We start from the raw sequence: 15455 nt of genomic DNA on the forward strand, positions 1-15455 counted from the left end.
TTTTTTTTTACACGGTGGTTACCACTTATCAAGGCCCAGAAGCCACTCAGGGATAAGGGTTATTGCAAGTACAGTACGTTAGTGTGGAGATTTGATGAAGTGTTTACTTAAGGGGGTGGTTCATTAGGAATTTGTTAACGTTGGACTTGAAGACATCCAAGTTGTAGTCAAGTGGGAAGCAGGCAGACGGAACAGAGTTACATCTAAACATTGAGGTTGCGATTGTGGTAGTTATGGTCTCCAGAATCATGACATGTACTACTGCAATATACTTTTGCTAATACACTTTTTGTTAACTATACCACTTTCTTTGTCTTTATTATCACCGACCTGTAAGACCCCACAACACTGACAGCAAGGGATTCAAAAGTAAATGTGTGTGTTTTTCAGTTTTTTTTTGTTGTTTTTTTTTTTTAATAAATGAATGAAATTTAATGAACTTGTTCCAAAAAAAGGGGATTGAGAAACTTGATGAAAACATTCCTGTGGAGTCGGTAGCCTAAATGCTTGACTGAAATCTTAAAGGGTCTGATTCTGGCTCCTAAAGCTATGAATTGGCTCTGACTCAACATACATACTCCTGACTAACTCTACAAGCAGCAAAAATCCACCCCTTCACTATTGATATCCCTAGATGCCGGAAAACCTTCTACTCTAATAGTTTCTTCCTTCGTACTGCTTGACTTTGGTATTTCCTCCCTATTTCTTGATTCTCTGACTGCTAACTTGTAGAAGTTTAAATGTAATGTGAACAGACATCTCGATGCTCAATTATCTACAGTACTCTGTTGGACAAGATCCCAAATAATAGCTCCTTACATTCCAAGTTGTAATATGCCTTGTTTGGGGTGAAAAAGAGTTTTTTTTTTTGTTTAAAAAAAAAAAAAAAATGAATTGAGAAAAATGAGTTCATATTTATTTTACTTCTTTTCAGATTGAATATTTAAAAATTTTTTTTTTCAATTCAGGTTTTCAAAGTTTATGAAAATTATGAAAATGGGAAACAAGTTCCGGTAAGTTATATTCTCATATTTTTATGTGTCTTTTGCAAAATAGATGTTGCTAGTCTTTCTCTATTCTACCGTTATTTTCATCGTAGATGCTCGATTGAGTTGTAATCTGCAAGAACTCGTCTTTTTACCACAACTGCAAAGAAATTTTCTTTTTTTTCTCCCGTATGGCAAATATCAAGTTGAACAGAGTTTTTATCCAAGAACTTCCCCTCTGTGGAACATGTTACCATGGGATTGCTTCCCTGAGAAATATGACATCTTCAAATTCAATGTCGATAGATATTTCGGTACTTGTACAGTTTAATGAAGACATTAAAAAATGAAAATATCCCCAAAAGTTTATATTGTACATATCCATTATGGAATGAAGTTCTCCAGAAAAAAAATTTCACTTTAATTTCACCAAATATTTTTTTTTTTTTTTTTTTTTTCAGCAAAAAAACAATTTATTATGATACCTAGCAAAAGGTTCGATTCTTAGGAAGAAAAGCTAGTATTAAAGATGGGGTAGGAGTGTCGGTGCTTTAAATTGAGTTATCTCCCCTTGACGTAGGCAAAAAAATTCCAAGATGGTTATCTTCAACATGTCATAAAAACATGTTTTTCTACTGTAAAAAAAAAAAAAAATATTCGATCAAATTGAGTGAAATTTTTTTTTCAGAGATTTTCAGTCCAAAATAAATACTTACAAAATAACTTTTTTTTTTTTTTTTTTTTTTGATATTTTCATTTTTTTAATATCTTGATTAAACTGTACAAGTGCCAATATTTGTCATAGGTCATAAGTTACCAAATTGATCCAGGCTTCCAGGCTTAATGGATGCTCGTAGAGACTATGGAATTGTCATATTATGGACAGTGTCCTTCCCGCTCCCAAAGGTGAACCAATGATTGTCTTTGTGATCGCATTACAGTGAAACAACACAAGAAGACAAGTTCTATGTGTGTGTGATACTGTCATGTAATATAGAAATAGGAACTCCATTATTGTCCCTTGATAGCTGTCTGACCGTGTCAGTCCCCAACTATTTACTTTACAATCTATTTTCGCCTGGCTTCGATTCTCATATCTCTTGGGACTTCTAAATCTCCAACCGTCCCAAACTGGACACTGTCCTCAACTTGTAATTGTCGTCAACCCAAGACTGTTCTCAACCATCCTTAATTGTTGTGAACAGTCGCAAAACCCACTGCCACATTCAAAACTACCCGTAAAAACTCTAAATATATATATTCGTTCTCATTCACTGCCACACCTTGACCAATGTCAGTTTTCGTTTTTATGTCTTTGTAAACACCTTCCTATCCATTGTTCTGCCGATAAGCCTATTTCTTTCTTTTGTCTTTTTCTTCCCTTTGCGGGGAGTGAATGCTAATAGTATCACACAAGTGTAAGGAAGTAAAAAATAAAAAAAACAAAATGAAAAAAAAAGAGAAAGAAAGATCTCAAGTGATGTGGGAATCCAAGGAAATGATAAAGTTGACACAGCATCCTAAACTGCCCTCAAACATACGCAGACGTTTTGGTATCTTATTGTAATATATCTTCCTTTTCCAGTAGCTTCTTTCAAAGAACTATTGGTTTGTGGAAATTTCTTCCTGCTGACTGTTTTCTTGTTACTTTGGTCTTTTCAAGACTAAAGCCAATAGGCATCAACTGTTTTTGCAATAATTCTTTGTTCTTGTTAGCTCCTTATGTAATGTCGTGACCCTTTGGCTGTGATCATAGCGTAGTATCTTTATTAACTGTGGCAGGCAGAGCCAAAGGTCAAAGCATTATTGTTGTTATTATTTATTATTATTAATGGATTCGAGCAACGGCGGGTCGCTGGATCAATTATTATGATTAGAAAAATAAACGATTTGATTCGGAAAAGTGATTGACAGCTGAAATAATAATATCAATACAAAGGAATGTGAAAATAGAAAATAGATGTAAACATGATTTCTGGTTGCATAAACAAATAAGTAGATTGAGGTTATATTAGCTGTTGGTCTGAGACATGTAATGAGATGTAGATTTGGGGAGATTCTAGTCAGTCATTAATTGGACATTTGAGAGAATGGATGACTCAAGGGGGGGAAGTTGGTCTCTCCATGACGCAGAGAGCGGCGTTTCCTCAGGCAGCCAAGATGTAAAGACGTTATAATCTTTGAAGATGTTGGCCGAAATCATGAAAATAAATGTTCGTAAATAATTCTGGTATGTGTTGTGTTATTTACACCTGTTAAAAAGAACTGTTTGTCTACCACTATTTCGATAGGTCCACGTCAATTGTTTCCTGTTAGAACTGTTGTATAAATGTTAAAATATGCACACTAGACGATCAACTAAATGATACGACGTATATACATACACGCATTTACACATACATAAATATACAGATAAAATATAAAACCCACTATTCAACATGTACGTTGTTTGGAACATATTCATATACACACACAACGTAACATACGCCTTTTTGGTGCCGTATATAACACTTACATCAGATGGCATCACACCTTGTCTGGGGTGATTTCTATTTAAAAAAACTTCCATGCATAAATTCATGAAAAATGGTCATTTCGATGGCACAATGACACCTTTGAAAAATTATTAATAATAGAATCCAATCTTCAAGAATGGAAACGCATATGTCGGAAGTTATAAAATAGGTTCTCCTCTTCCAACTGTATTTGCCATATATAAAAATTCATACATTTACTTTTACTTGAAAAAAGGAGCCACCATAGTATACGGCTTGTTATGTCCCATATATACACTGAGACACTTTGATATCTTGATTTTACTCCTTTGTGATAAAAATACACTAACATCAGAAAAGAATTGTTTTAATGGCATTAGAATCGAACTTCATGTTTGTTTTGAAGACAATAGGCTTATATTCAAATGTCTAATATTATATAAGCCCAATTAATAAAAAAAAAATGATTAACAAATGAAATGAAATGTAAACAACTATGAAAACCAATGTGAATCTTTTACAAAATAAATGGTTCTTTGTTATTGTTGTAAAACTTGAATTTCAAATGAAACTGATGTTATCTACTGAATTGTCATGTCACGGTAATGAACATATCCAAAAATTATGAAAAGTGATAAGGTAGAAAATTAATTATTAATGAAAATATTTTTCGATAAGTCAGCAAAAATTGAGTTTTGCAAAAAAACAAAACAAAAAAAAAAAAAAACGGAGAGTTCTAATTATAACAAAAGGGAGGTAAATATTTTCTGAAAACTAAAAATCTTTGACCAATTTAGCAAAACTTAATTTTTGCTAATTGTCTTCTGCCTCCTGGGCCTTGATAAGTGGTGACCCCCATGTAAAAAAAAAAAATAAACAAAAAAACTGTTTTCATTAATAATTAATTTTTTACCTTATCGTTTTTCATAATTTTTTAATATTTTCATTACTGTGACATAACAATTCAGTAGATGCCATTGGTTTCATTTGAAATTCAATATTTAAATTTTCGAGTTTCGCTATTACAATGAGGAAGAACCAAATAAATATTTCTATCATATAAAAGTCGCTTTGTATGGATGTGTGTGCAAGTTCCTTCCTTATAGGTTCTGAAACGGCTGAGACTATCTTTTTCGAATTTCACACAAAGGTAATTTATATGTCTGGCAGTGTTCTTAGATATGTTTTGTACAGAAATTAATCCAATAAGTATCGAAAATCGAAAAAAATCCGATCCTAAAAATAGTCTTCCTTTCTTGAAGATAGAAAATTTTTACAGGGGAATATTTTACATTACACCAGCAAAAGAGATAATAAAATCTCAACAAATCATTTCTTCTTAAACAAACAGAATTATTGACCTCTGGAAATATAACTCACTAGTAGCGCATTCGACTACAGATAAAATGATCTCCTGTTCAAGCCCAGTTTTACCTCACAATTTTATTTAAATTTTTCTTATTAATGAGTTCAATTTATGATAAAAGAAGAGGTACCATTTAAAATCGCAGCAAATCATTTCTTTGTTTGCATATTTTAAAACCAAACATTAATCAGAAGTGATTTTCCAGAGCATTCATCGTCAAGCCCAAAATATCAGCTGACGTGATCTTGTAACCAAATACAGATGAAATTTAATGAACAGCATTATCATTTTTATTTATTTATTTATTTATTTTTTGTGAATTAGTCCACCCAGCAAATTATTTCTCGTAATATATAATATCCAATAGAGGATTGATTCTATACAATTGAATCCATATGCAATCTGCATAAATTATAATATGTTTAAACATATTGTACGACCGGGCAACGCCGGGCGTCTAGCTAGTCGTATTTAAATGTCCTAAAGCAAACCGGTCTGCATTACTAGAGCAAGGGAAATAACTTCTCTTTTTATTAAAGAGAAGCCCAAGGGAGACAACTCTGGAAACTGCATACTTATGGCTACAGGATCTAATAAATTGTTACATAGGTGGTCTGAATGATGTCTGGTTGAGAAAAATCACTCGATAGGAGAAAGTCTTGTTAGACTAGAAGCAGTAATTGGTGTACAGCTACGAGGTTTTACAGAGGATACTGAGGCTGCTGTCATCATGATTGGTTGTGAAAGGAATTGTTGGCTGAAACTTCAGTTCATTTTGTGGCAAGTATGGAAAGAATAAATAAAATATTTTTTCCATTTAAATGAAGATCTTTCAGAATGATCTCAATTATAGAGAAATCTAGAAAAACAAGTAAAGCCAATAAAATACAAATATCATTTATTGAACATATTTTAGGTTTAGTTATAATTAAAAGAAACATTTTCTCTGTCAATAACAGAAATGAAAGGAAAGGTTCTGCTATTTAACTAAGATGTTCTTTGTATATAAAATGTTCACTGAAACAACATACTTGTGACTATTTTGTCAAAATGTTATATTTTTTCAACAAATAAATAATTTGAAATGTAGTATCTGTTCTGAAACTACACTTTATTTTGTTTGTCCTCTGTCAGTGAAAAAGAAATTTTCCTAGGCTGAAACCATTTATAATTTTTTTTTCCCTTCAATCCAGAGTGTCCTAATTTGGAGAGCTGGATTCCCCACATTAAAAACCAACCTTGTATGTAACTCTGTTCTTGTGGGGAGACAAGTAAATCGGATCAGCAGAAATTAATAACATTCTCAACCAACCCTCCTAATCCCATTTAAAATAGTCTTCTATTTTATTTTCAGGTGATTATGTATGAACACCCTGAAAAATTTGCTAGAAAAATGAAAAAAAAAAAAAAATTCCCAAAGCAATTATTTTAGAATTTAGAGTGGGGAATCAGTTTTGTATATAAATTTAACATAAAATCATCCACATTTCCAGGCTATTCTAAATATTTCAGACTATTAATCATTTCGGTATTTTAGATACTATGAATGTTTTAGATTCCAGGGTGGTCCACACTAGGCAACATCTCTGCTTGCTCCTCATGTGGTCTAATCCAAAGAGTTCAAACCAGTCATGTTGCCAGCGATATACTGTACATACTCAAGCCAGATTTTCCTTGGTCTACCATGCACCCTTGTGCTTGCGGTATCCATGCATGTTATTGAGTTGATACTGGAGGTTGCACACTTTACATGGCCAAACCACCTAAGATGTTAAGTGCGTAAGACATCCAAAATCGCATCAATACCAAGTTCCTGATAGAAAATGGCTGAAATGATTCTCTTCTAGTTTTTTCTGCACGTTCACCTGATTATAGCATGGTCATTACGTTGTAGCTGTAGCAAGTCAGAAGTATTTACGGCTCAACACAGGCTGAAAAACATGTGCCTAGATATAAGGAGTAGACGCAGTTTCCTGAACCTTCCTAACACTGGGGGGTGATAGCATGCTCACAACTACCATGGTTTCTGTCAAAGCAGAAGAAATCCTAAACCAAAGCAGTTTTTATCTTTGTCTTCATTTTGAGTTTCACTTTTTTGGGGAATTGGATTATTGTAACATAAAACGCCAAACTTGTATCTGAATTTGCTCTCGTAGATAGGAACAATTAGATTGATAAACTCTGAAGTGAAAGCATTCCAGTTGCTAACATAGCACTTTAGGAAAATTGGAATAATTTTTTATTTTGCCTTCCAGATCAAAAAACGTGGCTCCAAATGTAAAGAGGTGGATGAACGACAGCTCAAGAAACAGAAAATGTTAATGGAATCATTTTTTCAACCAAAAACAGCAAAATGATGACTACATTTTGCGTTTCTTTCTAGACCTTCTTCAGATTAAAAAAGAAGACAAATTGAATATTAGCATCTAATCTGACAAGCATTTTACGGGTTACATGTATTGTTGTCAGCAACACCTGGTCCACAGCTCCATTGTTTATCCTCGTCTTTTAATCCGTCCAAAATCAAAACTTGTTTTATTCCTGGTAGTGTTTTTACTTGCAATTTTCCTTTGTTTTACGAAATATTTTTTATTTTTTGCTTCGAACAAAGTGAAGTAACTCTGTATTCATCAATACAGTTATATCACTTTTCTTTAAGATGGCGTCTGTACAATAAAAATTCCCATGCAGTCAAAATATTTTCTAGGAGTTAAATCGAATTATATTTTATTGTTAATAACATACTTCAGCAAAACAGCCAATGGATCAGAATCAGATACTGTTTTTTTTTTATGGGCTGGGAAAGATATTGATGATGAAAGAAACTAATTTTACTTTATGTATTAGATAATTGTTAATAGTGTATAATTAACTAAAAACAACATTAAAATGATATTTAAATGGAGGTCTAGTTCATAAGAGAATGCCATTTGCTGATGGTCAGACTACTATAGCAAATTTGTTATGTCGAGTGGTTGTTTCTCTAAAACACGAGCCAACCGAATTCAAAGAACAGAAATTTTGTATGATTTAAAAATAATACTGCTTTAAGAATTCATGCTAAGAAAAATATCAAAATTAATTTTGATTAAAAAGAAATACTTTTAAAAACTAAAATATCTTTTATCTCATAAATTTGTCGCTAACTTCTTTATTTTCCATAAAGTTGTTTTGTTCTTTTAATTATGATAGAATAAAAATGTTTCGAGTGTGTACTCTGACTTTTTAAAAGTAGCCTATAAACCTACAGGTAATTTCCACCTTAACCAATAATATGTAGGCACATCGGCCTAGGAAGAAAATAGCCACCAAATTCGAGTTTTACGTAAAAACTGAAACAAAGAAAATCCTTACTCCATATATAAATTATAAGGATAATTGTTTGTAAAAAAAGTTTGCTTCATTAAAAAAAAAAAAAAAAAAAAAAAATTTTTCTGTATTGAACGACAAAATTCATCTTTTGAACATTTCTATCCGGAACCATTGACTGCAAGTAACGATTCAATGTGCATTGTAAATTACAGATTTCGAAGAATTGACTATTATATTAACCGACGCTTAGCAATCCATTGAATCATTTAAAAATGTCAGTTAAAATATTAATTTACCAGACTTGTTGGCTGAGTAGCTTTGCATTGCTGTCATTATGTCAAAACATTACCCCTCAACCTTTAATTTAATCTGCTGAAGTATACTGTTCCTGATTCGTGTATCATGCATTTTTAGTTTGTATCCATTATTCTGCCAATGAAAACCAATTCTTTTGAACCAGTATTATATATTAAACTGTGTCAATGTTAATCCAGAAGGCTATGTGTTTTGAATTATTGAGGAAAAGAATTCAAATTGTCTTTGTTTTATGCTCCCAATTTTATTTTGAACTAGCCTGGGTGCCTGGCATTGCCCAAGTGTTTTGTGTGTGGAACAAAAAACAAAAACAAAAACAAAAAAAAAAATCAAGCAGGCAGGCTCAAACCTGTATGGCGAAGGAGGAAAAGAACATGAAAAAAAAAAAAAAAACGTGACGTCTTTGCTGTTGCGCCCATCGCTAAACCAGAAGTGATGTAGGTTTAAATTAAGGCTAGTCAATCAAAAAGAGAGGATGACTTTCGAAAATATTGTCGAAAAAAAATAGACCCCTCCTTGTAGAAAAGTGCCAAGTTGAGAGTGAAGGAATTAATGTTTTCAGCCAATTTGTCCATATTTGTCATCCAAAGGGTCGAGCTTCAAAACGATACCAATTTCGTGAAAATCCATGCTCTCGTTCCATCAGCCATGACTGGATAGAGGTTCTAAGTAATTCGCAATTGTATTTTTCGGTTGCCCACACTGAGGATTGAACCTGCAATCTTCTGGAGAAGATCACTTTTTACAATTGATTTTTCCAAGTACTCCAACCACTGCACCATGAGTCCTTGCAGACAATTTTAGGAGCCTTAAACCTATTTTTATTTCTAATTGTAAGAATCACTAATTATTATTATATATTAATGTATATCTATCTATCTCTTTATATATTAATGTTTGAAAGGCTTGTCTGAAAACTTCAACGAATATGTAATCCATATGACATCAGGATAGTATTCAGGAGTGATTCAACTCTCCGGAAACCGCTTATGAGAGTTAAGCCCCCTACAGAAAAAAAATCATGACTAAGAGCTGTGTGTATGAAATCTCATGTAAATGTGGAAAACTTATACAAACGTGAAACGTGTCGTCCACTGAAAGTACGATTTAAAAGAACATCGAAAATCCGTAGTATGTGGAGAGACTGAAAAGTCAGGTATAGCTGACCATATCTGGAAGGAAAATGGAAACCATCTACCGTTATGGGATAAAGTAAAAATTATAGACAGAAGAATGGTAGAGAGTAGGACAAATGAACGAAGCAGCACATATGCTGGGGAATAACCAACTACTAAGCAGACCTAGCATAGAATTTAATAGAATATGGGAACCAGCAATTATAAACAATAGATAATATATACAAGTAATAAGTATAGAGATGGATATGTTAATATATAGTAATTAATAGTGATATTTACAACTAGAAATAAAAATAGGTTTAAGGCTCCTAAAATTTGTACAAAAATTTTCTGCAAGGACCCATGGTGCAGTGGTTAGAGTACTTGGAAAAATCAATTGTAAAAAGTGATCTTCTCCTGAAGGTTCAATCTTCAGTGTGGATGACTGAAAAATACAATTGCGAATTACTTAGAACCTCTATTCAGTCATGGCTGATCAAGAGCACGCTACTCCCGTGAAGTAAATAAAGAGTTCCGCTCGAAATCCTCTCAGAGGTCACATCGACAGAAACATTGAAAATCACACTCAAGATGAGAACAGTAGTCCGATGAATCTAAATAAATCCTCATCTCAAAAATTCAGAAACATTGAACTTTGAACCATAGCATGCAGACACTATTTTTTTAATTCTGTATATTTCTAGAGTATTCTGTCGCTCAGTGTCTTTTTTTTTTTTAATTAATTCTTTGCCAACACATGCCAGGCATTAAGCCGAGCTTCAATGGCTAAAGAAGTTTCTTCTGATACCTTAATTAATTAGTGATATTCACATTTATCATTTTATTTTTTTAAAACTCTTAATAAATAATAATGTACATTTATATAATTTAATTCATTTGAAAGTATATTCGTTTCCAAACAAAACAGTATTTTGAGGACTTACAATTCAATGCTTATATATATATATATATATATATATATATATATAAAATATGATTGTGTGTCATGTTTATATTCGGGTCATTTAATTGTTACCAAGATTTCTTCCTAAGTTTTGGTTTCAGTTTCGACTATAGCTGATGGCACTTAAATCATCTATTTTTTATAATTTTTATCCAGAATACTTCCTAAGTTTTGGTTTCGATTATGGCTGAAGGAAGTCAAGTTATATATACATATTTGTTTCATAAGTTTTTATTTCGGTTCAAGCTAATGCACCAGTCATATGGATATTTTTTTATTTTATTTTATTTTTTTTTTAAATTGCAACTTTATATATATAAAAATCAATAGAACATAAACTCTAATAATATATGAAATCTATAAGAATTAAAATACATTTAAGCATAATTTACGACCGGGTTTTATCGGGCGTTTGTGCTAGCTTACTTTTGCAGTTTTAACAAAAAAAAGCTACAATAATATCAGAGCGTCTCCATTTACACTGAACATCTACAGAATGCCAACATCAATATATTACATATGAATGAGTCCCCTGTGGAATTTCCACAGGTCCCGCAAGTATGTATATATATATATATTACAATAGAAAAATGCGAACATGAAAAGTAATAATATTGCAGCATTGAGAATTGATTATATAATGTTACATTGAATTAAAATATTGCAACATCAAATTTTTTAAGTGATAAATTTATATTTTTTATTAGAATATCTTGTCCTTTTCTTTTCCAGTTTTAACAACTAGTCCTTTACTTTTTATGCTCACATTTTTCTATTGTAATCCATGATTTTTCCAGGCTTTGAATAAATTCACTTGTTCTTTGTTTAATTTCAGTCTTTTTGCCCCCATAAACAGTAGTTGCTGAAGTGACGTGGTTGCTGTGGAAACCAGTCATAAAAAATGTTGCTCACCTCATTTTTTTACGATTTTGAACACCAGAAAATTCATAACTTGTTTTACTGAATGAAAATTTTTTTTTCACAATGTAGCTAAGGAGGTGATCTATAAACTGTAATAATTGTTTGAAATTTGGTCGAAAAATAAGTGAGCTGTGAAGCTTTAAAGCAGTTCTAAATGACTAAAACTGCCACTTAACCATATATATATATATATGCCACTTAACAATATATATATGATATATATAAAAACAATGAAGGCGAAGAAATTGGGTAGATCAATTCTCAGAATCTTGCAACCTCATCTCTTAAAGACAAAGATTTATGACAGTGATTCATAAAGGACAAAAATTCTGTAAGTTAATCCAGAAAAGTGCCGGGATTAAAAAGGAAAAAAAAAAAAAAAAAATTAATGCCAAATTATTAAAAGGTCAAGATTATATCATTACAGCTACAAAAATACTGGCCACCTTCGGAAACATTAAAGTACTATGACTCTTTTAGCAGAACCCCCCCTTGAATTCTGTGATTACCCAAAGCATACAAAAATACTGGCCACCTTCGGAAACATTAAAGTACTATGAATCTTTTAGCAGAACCCCCCCCCCTTTGAATTCTGTGATTGCCCAAAGCATTTTAAATATGTAAATAAAACACACTTCTGACTCTTTTCCAGTGTCATTGCATTGCCAGTTTGTAGCCCTTGATGCCTCCCCCCCTTTTCTTTTTTAACACACACCTCTCTCTCAACCAAGACCTGTCAGCATGTAAATCAAGTATTAAGCCAAACATGAAGATGCCACTTCAACGGTTAAAGAAATTTTTCCGGATACCTTAATTTTGTGGACATACACGCACCAGTCTCCTATATTTTCCATCTCACATTCTGGCGACCATTCCCAACTGTTTTTGAATCAAGAAACTTTCAAATCTTGAATGAACATCAATCATGATAAGATTAAATAATCTTACAAAATGTTCTTTTCTTCACTTCAACAATAGAGAGAGGAAAAAAAAAGTACTTGTAATCCAGAGAATTTCAATACTTTAATAGAGAATTCCAGAGTAAGTCCTAGAAATGGCCAAAGCAGTTCACCAGTCAAAAAACACCTTTGGTTCTTGTCCAGAATTCTCCGTATATTAAAAAAAAAAAAATTTGTATGATGTACATACCCATGACAAAACGAAAATATATTCCAAAACTTATGTAAATCGATTATGCAGATAAATGGGAATTCGTGGGTATTACAACACACATTTTGCAGGTCTGAACTGTTGAGTTATCTCCTTTTGTTTTTGTATATTGTTTTAAAAATGGTGGACAAGGTGGCTGCTCCTCTGTTACTCGTAAAATTTGATTTTCTTATTTACAAATAAAATTACCTGATCAATATACATGATTTTTGGGAACATATTTTCATAGAACGCAAATCAGACTTTTCTTTATTTTTGTTTTTTTAATATGGGCGAATTTTAGACCTTTTTTTTTTTTTTTTTTTGAAGGGATAAATTTTTTTTTAAACTATCTAACCATTCGCATGCTCAAGTCCTTAATTTCTTTTTTTTGCTACTTTCAAATTAAAAACTGCTTCAGCCATTTCTGGGACTGACTAGATGTATTTAGGTTGACATAAAAACAACAAACAAAGCCAAATTAAAATTAACATTTAATTTTTTTTCTGAATTAATAATGGATCCATTACACACCGAAGAAAAAAAAAAAAAAAAAAAAATGGAAAAGAAAAATGAATGAGAAAACCTATATATATTTGTGTATGAGCACAATCTTGCATTGTCAATATTTACATATATTATGTATAACAAGTTTTTGGAATAATTTTTGCAACAATGATTTTTCTGTTTGTTTTTTTTTTTTTTTTTTTTTTTGTTTTGATCATTCAATGTTCCAACAAATCAATGCCATGGAGAAGTTCACCAATCACAGACCAGATAACAAATACGCATTGCTAATCGATTTCTACTTTTTTTCTCTCACTAAAAAAAAAAAAATAAAAAAAATGCGCCCCCTTTTTAAACAGATGCTTCAGCACCTGGAAACATTTTGGCAGTACCAATGAAGTATTTTTAATTATTTAAACTTTGAGATTGAAGAATTTATTTAGATCAAGATCCTTTATTCTTATCGTTTTTATTACATTTGAACATTTTACGCTTCAAGTTGAATATTGCTTAGAATATGGTTAATTTTAGTTAAAATAAAAAATTTCAAAACAATATTAAAACTTCTAAAGCCGTTTTTTAAAAATTTATTTCAGGCTTCCATTTGAAAATTAGAATGTATATGACCCTCCTCCCATGCACTTAATTTATTTTTTTCGTTTGAAATTATAGTAATAAATTAATCAAGCACCAACCAAATTTTCAGATATTAAAAAAAAAAAAAAAGTCGTGGAGGGGGGGGGGCAGTTTAGACTGGCGTTCAGCCAAAATAATCCTGTCAACAAAAATACCGAATTTTGAGCAGAAGAGAATCATTTAATGCTAAATGTACATAGCAAACGACCCCCCCCCATATTAAATAAAAACAAATTTTTCCAAATTACTTTTCTATCTGAAAATTCAGTGCTTAATGAAAACTAAAAAAAAAAAAATCTAAAAACAATGAAGACGAAAATATTGGCTAGATAAATTCTCAGAATCTCGCAGCCTCATCTCTTAAAGACAGACTTATGACAGCAGTTCATAAAGGACAAAAATTCTGTAAGTTAATCCAGAAAGGATCCGGGATTAAGAAGGAAAAAAAAAAAAAAAAATGCTGCCAAATTATTAACAGGATTACATCATTACAACTACAAACACTGACCGCAATTAGCAACATTTAATCAGTCGACATTTTCGCTCCTGCAGTCTGAAAAAGAAAGAAATTGTTTTTAGTGTTTCAACGAAAAATAAAAATGAAGCTGCTTTTTAATTAGCAATGAAAAGTGAATTGCAATGTACATAATATCAACAGCGTAACACGTTAAAAAACCCTTGAGAACTGAGAGGGGAGGGAAAACAGTGTGACCAGAATAATTGTATCTCGGCCAGGTTGCTGGACACACAGAACTATGACTCGAATTTTCATTTAAATTGAAAAATAACCATAGATCCATAACTTCTGGCATCCTATTGGCTTCTCTGCTACCTGCTCACATTATTAAATAAACAATCTGCTCTCTCTACCCTGTATCAAGCGATAACTTTTGAGTTAATCATATACACAACTTGAAAAGTATATTACTGCTAAGTATTATGAAAAAGGTTTGAAACTCGATCAGGGAAGCATTTAAACGGAGTCCAATTGGACCAAAGCTCAATTACACTAGATTAAATGAAAATAATCGAGTTGTTGCTGCAAACAAAAATAATGTAATGTAGTTCCCAAATCACTGAATTTTTTTTTTTTTTTTTTTTAAACTTTTTCCTTTTCTTCATGTCATATAAGTCAGCATATTTCAGACGTTAAATAATCTCAATTTTTTTTTAAAAACTTCATTTTTCTTATTGAAGTGGATATGTTTATTCCTGTGCAACAACCAGTTGTGAGTTTGATCCTCACTAGTAACATATGATTTTGACATTTAAAAAATTTTTTTTGAACAATATGCCAAAGAGTTTATGCCAGTTTTATAAACGGCTATGACACTTTTGTTTTCTAAGCCGCTTATGAATGCAATTTTTAATGTTTTTTTGATAGAAAAAAAAAAAAGAAAAAAAAAAGAAAGAGATCAAAACAAATTTAGTGTAGAAATCATCCAGGTTTTGATGAAAAAATAAATAAATAAATAAATATTGATGCATAAGGGTTTTGGATCTGAGATATTTAGACACCAAATAAGCAACTGGAGAATTTCTAAAGTTTGTGTAGATTTTACAGTCAAGATAGATATTTTCTTAGCAGAAGTGTATCTATACTCCTAGAAATGCTATTTTTTTTATATTCGTATTTTTTCTATTTATTTAAAAAAAGAAAAAATACAACTTTGTTATATATGGGTC

The 15455-nt window shown here is 31.6% G+C and overlaps 2 protein-coding genes across 3 annotated transcripts in view; one reads left to right on the forward strand and one right to left on the reverse strand.

Moving 5' to 3' along the window:
• LOC145279771 (adenine DNA glycosylase-like) overlaps positions 1 to 11567 on the forward strand; it is a 116601-nt gene extending 105034 nt beyond the window's left edge. Inside the window, exons 15-16 of one of the 2 annotated variants that reach the window (XM_080131089.1) lie at positions 969 to 1013; positions 11392 to 11567. In XM_080131089.1, the coding sequence (XP_079987215.1) occupies positions 969 to 1013; positions 11392 to 11415 (69 nt within the window). In that variant the 3' untranslated portion in view covers positions 11416 to 11567. Of the gene's footprint in view, positions 1 to 968; positions 1014 to 7102; positions 8277 to 11391 lie in introns of those variants that run through there. The other variant, XM_080131088.1, reaches the window with a different exon arrangement.
• A 1540-nt stretch (positions 11568 to 13107) lies between these two features.
• Positions 13108 to 15455, reverse strand: part of LOC145279772 (V-type proton ATPase 21 kDa proteolipid subunit c''-like) — a 49536-nt gene continuing 47188 nt past the window's right edge. Inside the window, exon 7 of the mRNA XM_080131090.1 lies at positions 13108 to 14322. Within this exon, the coding sequence (XP_079987216.1) occupies positions 14293 to 14322 (30 nt within the window). The 3' untranslated portion in view covers positions 13108 to 14292. The remainder of the gene's footprint in view (positions 14323 to 15455) is intronic.

The sequence above is a fragment of the Euprymna scolopes genome, chromosome 7 (assembly GCF_053919585.1).
Source record: "Euprymna scolopes isolate OS-2025 chromosome 7, ASM5391958v1, whole genome shotgun sequence".
Classification (NCBI taxonomy): Eukaryota; Metazoa; Mollusca; class Cephalopoda; order Sepiida; family Sepiolidae; genus Euprymna; species Euprymna scolopes.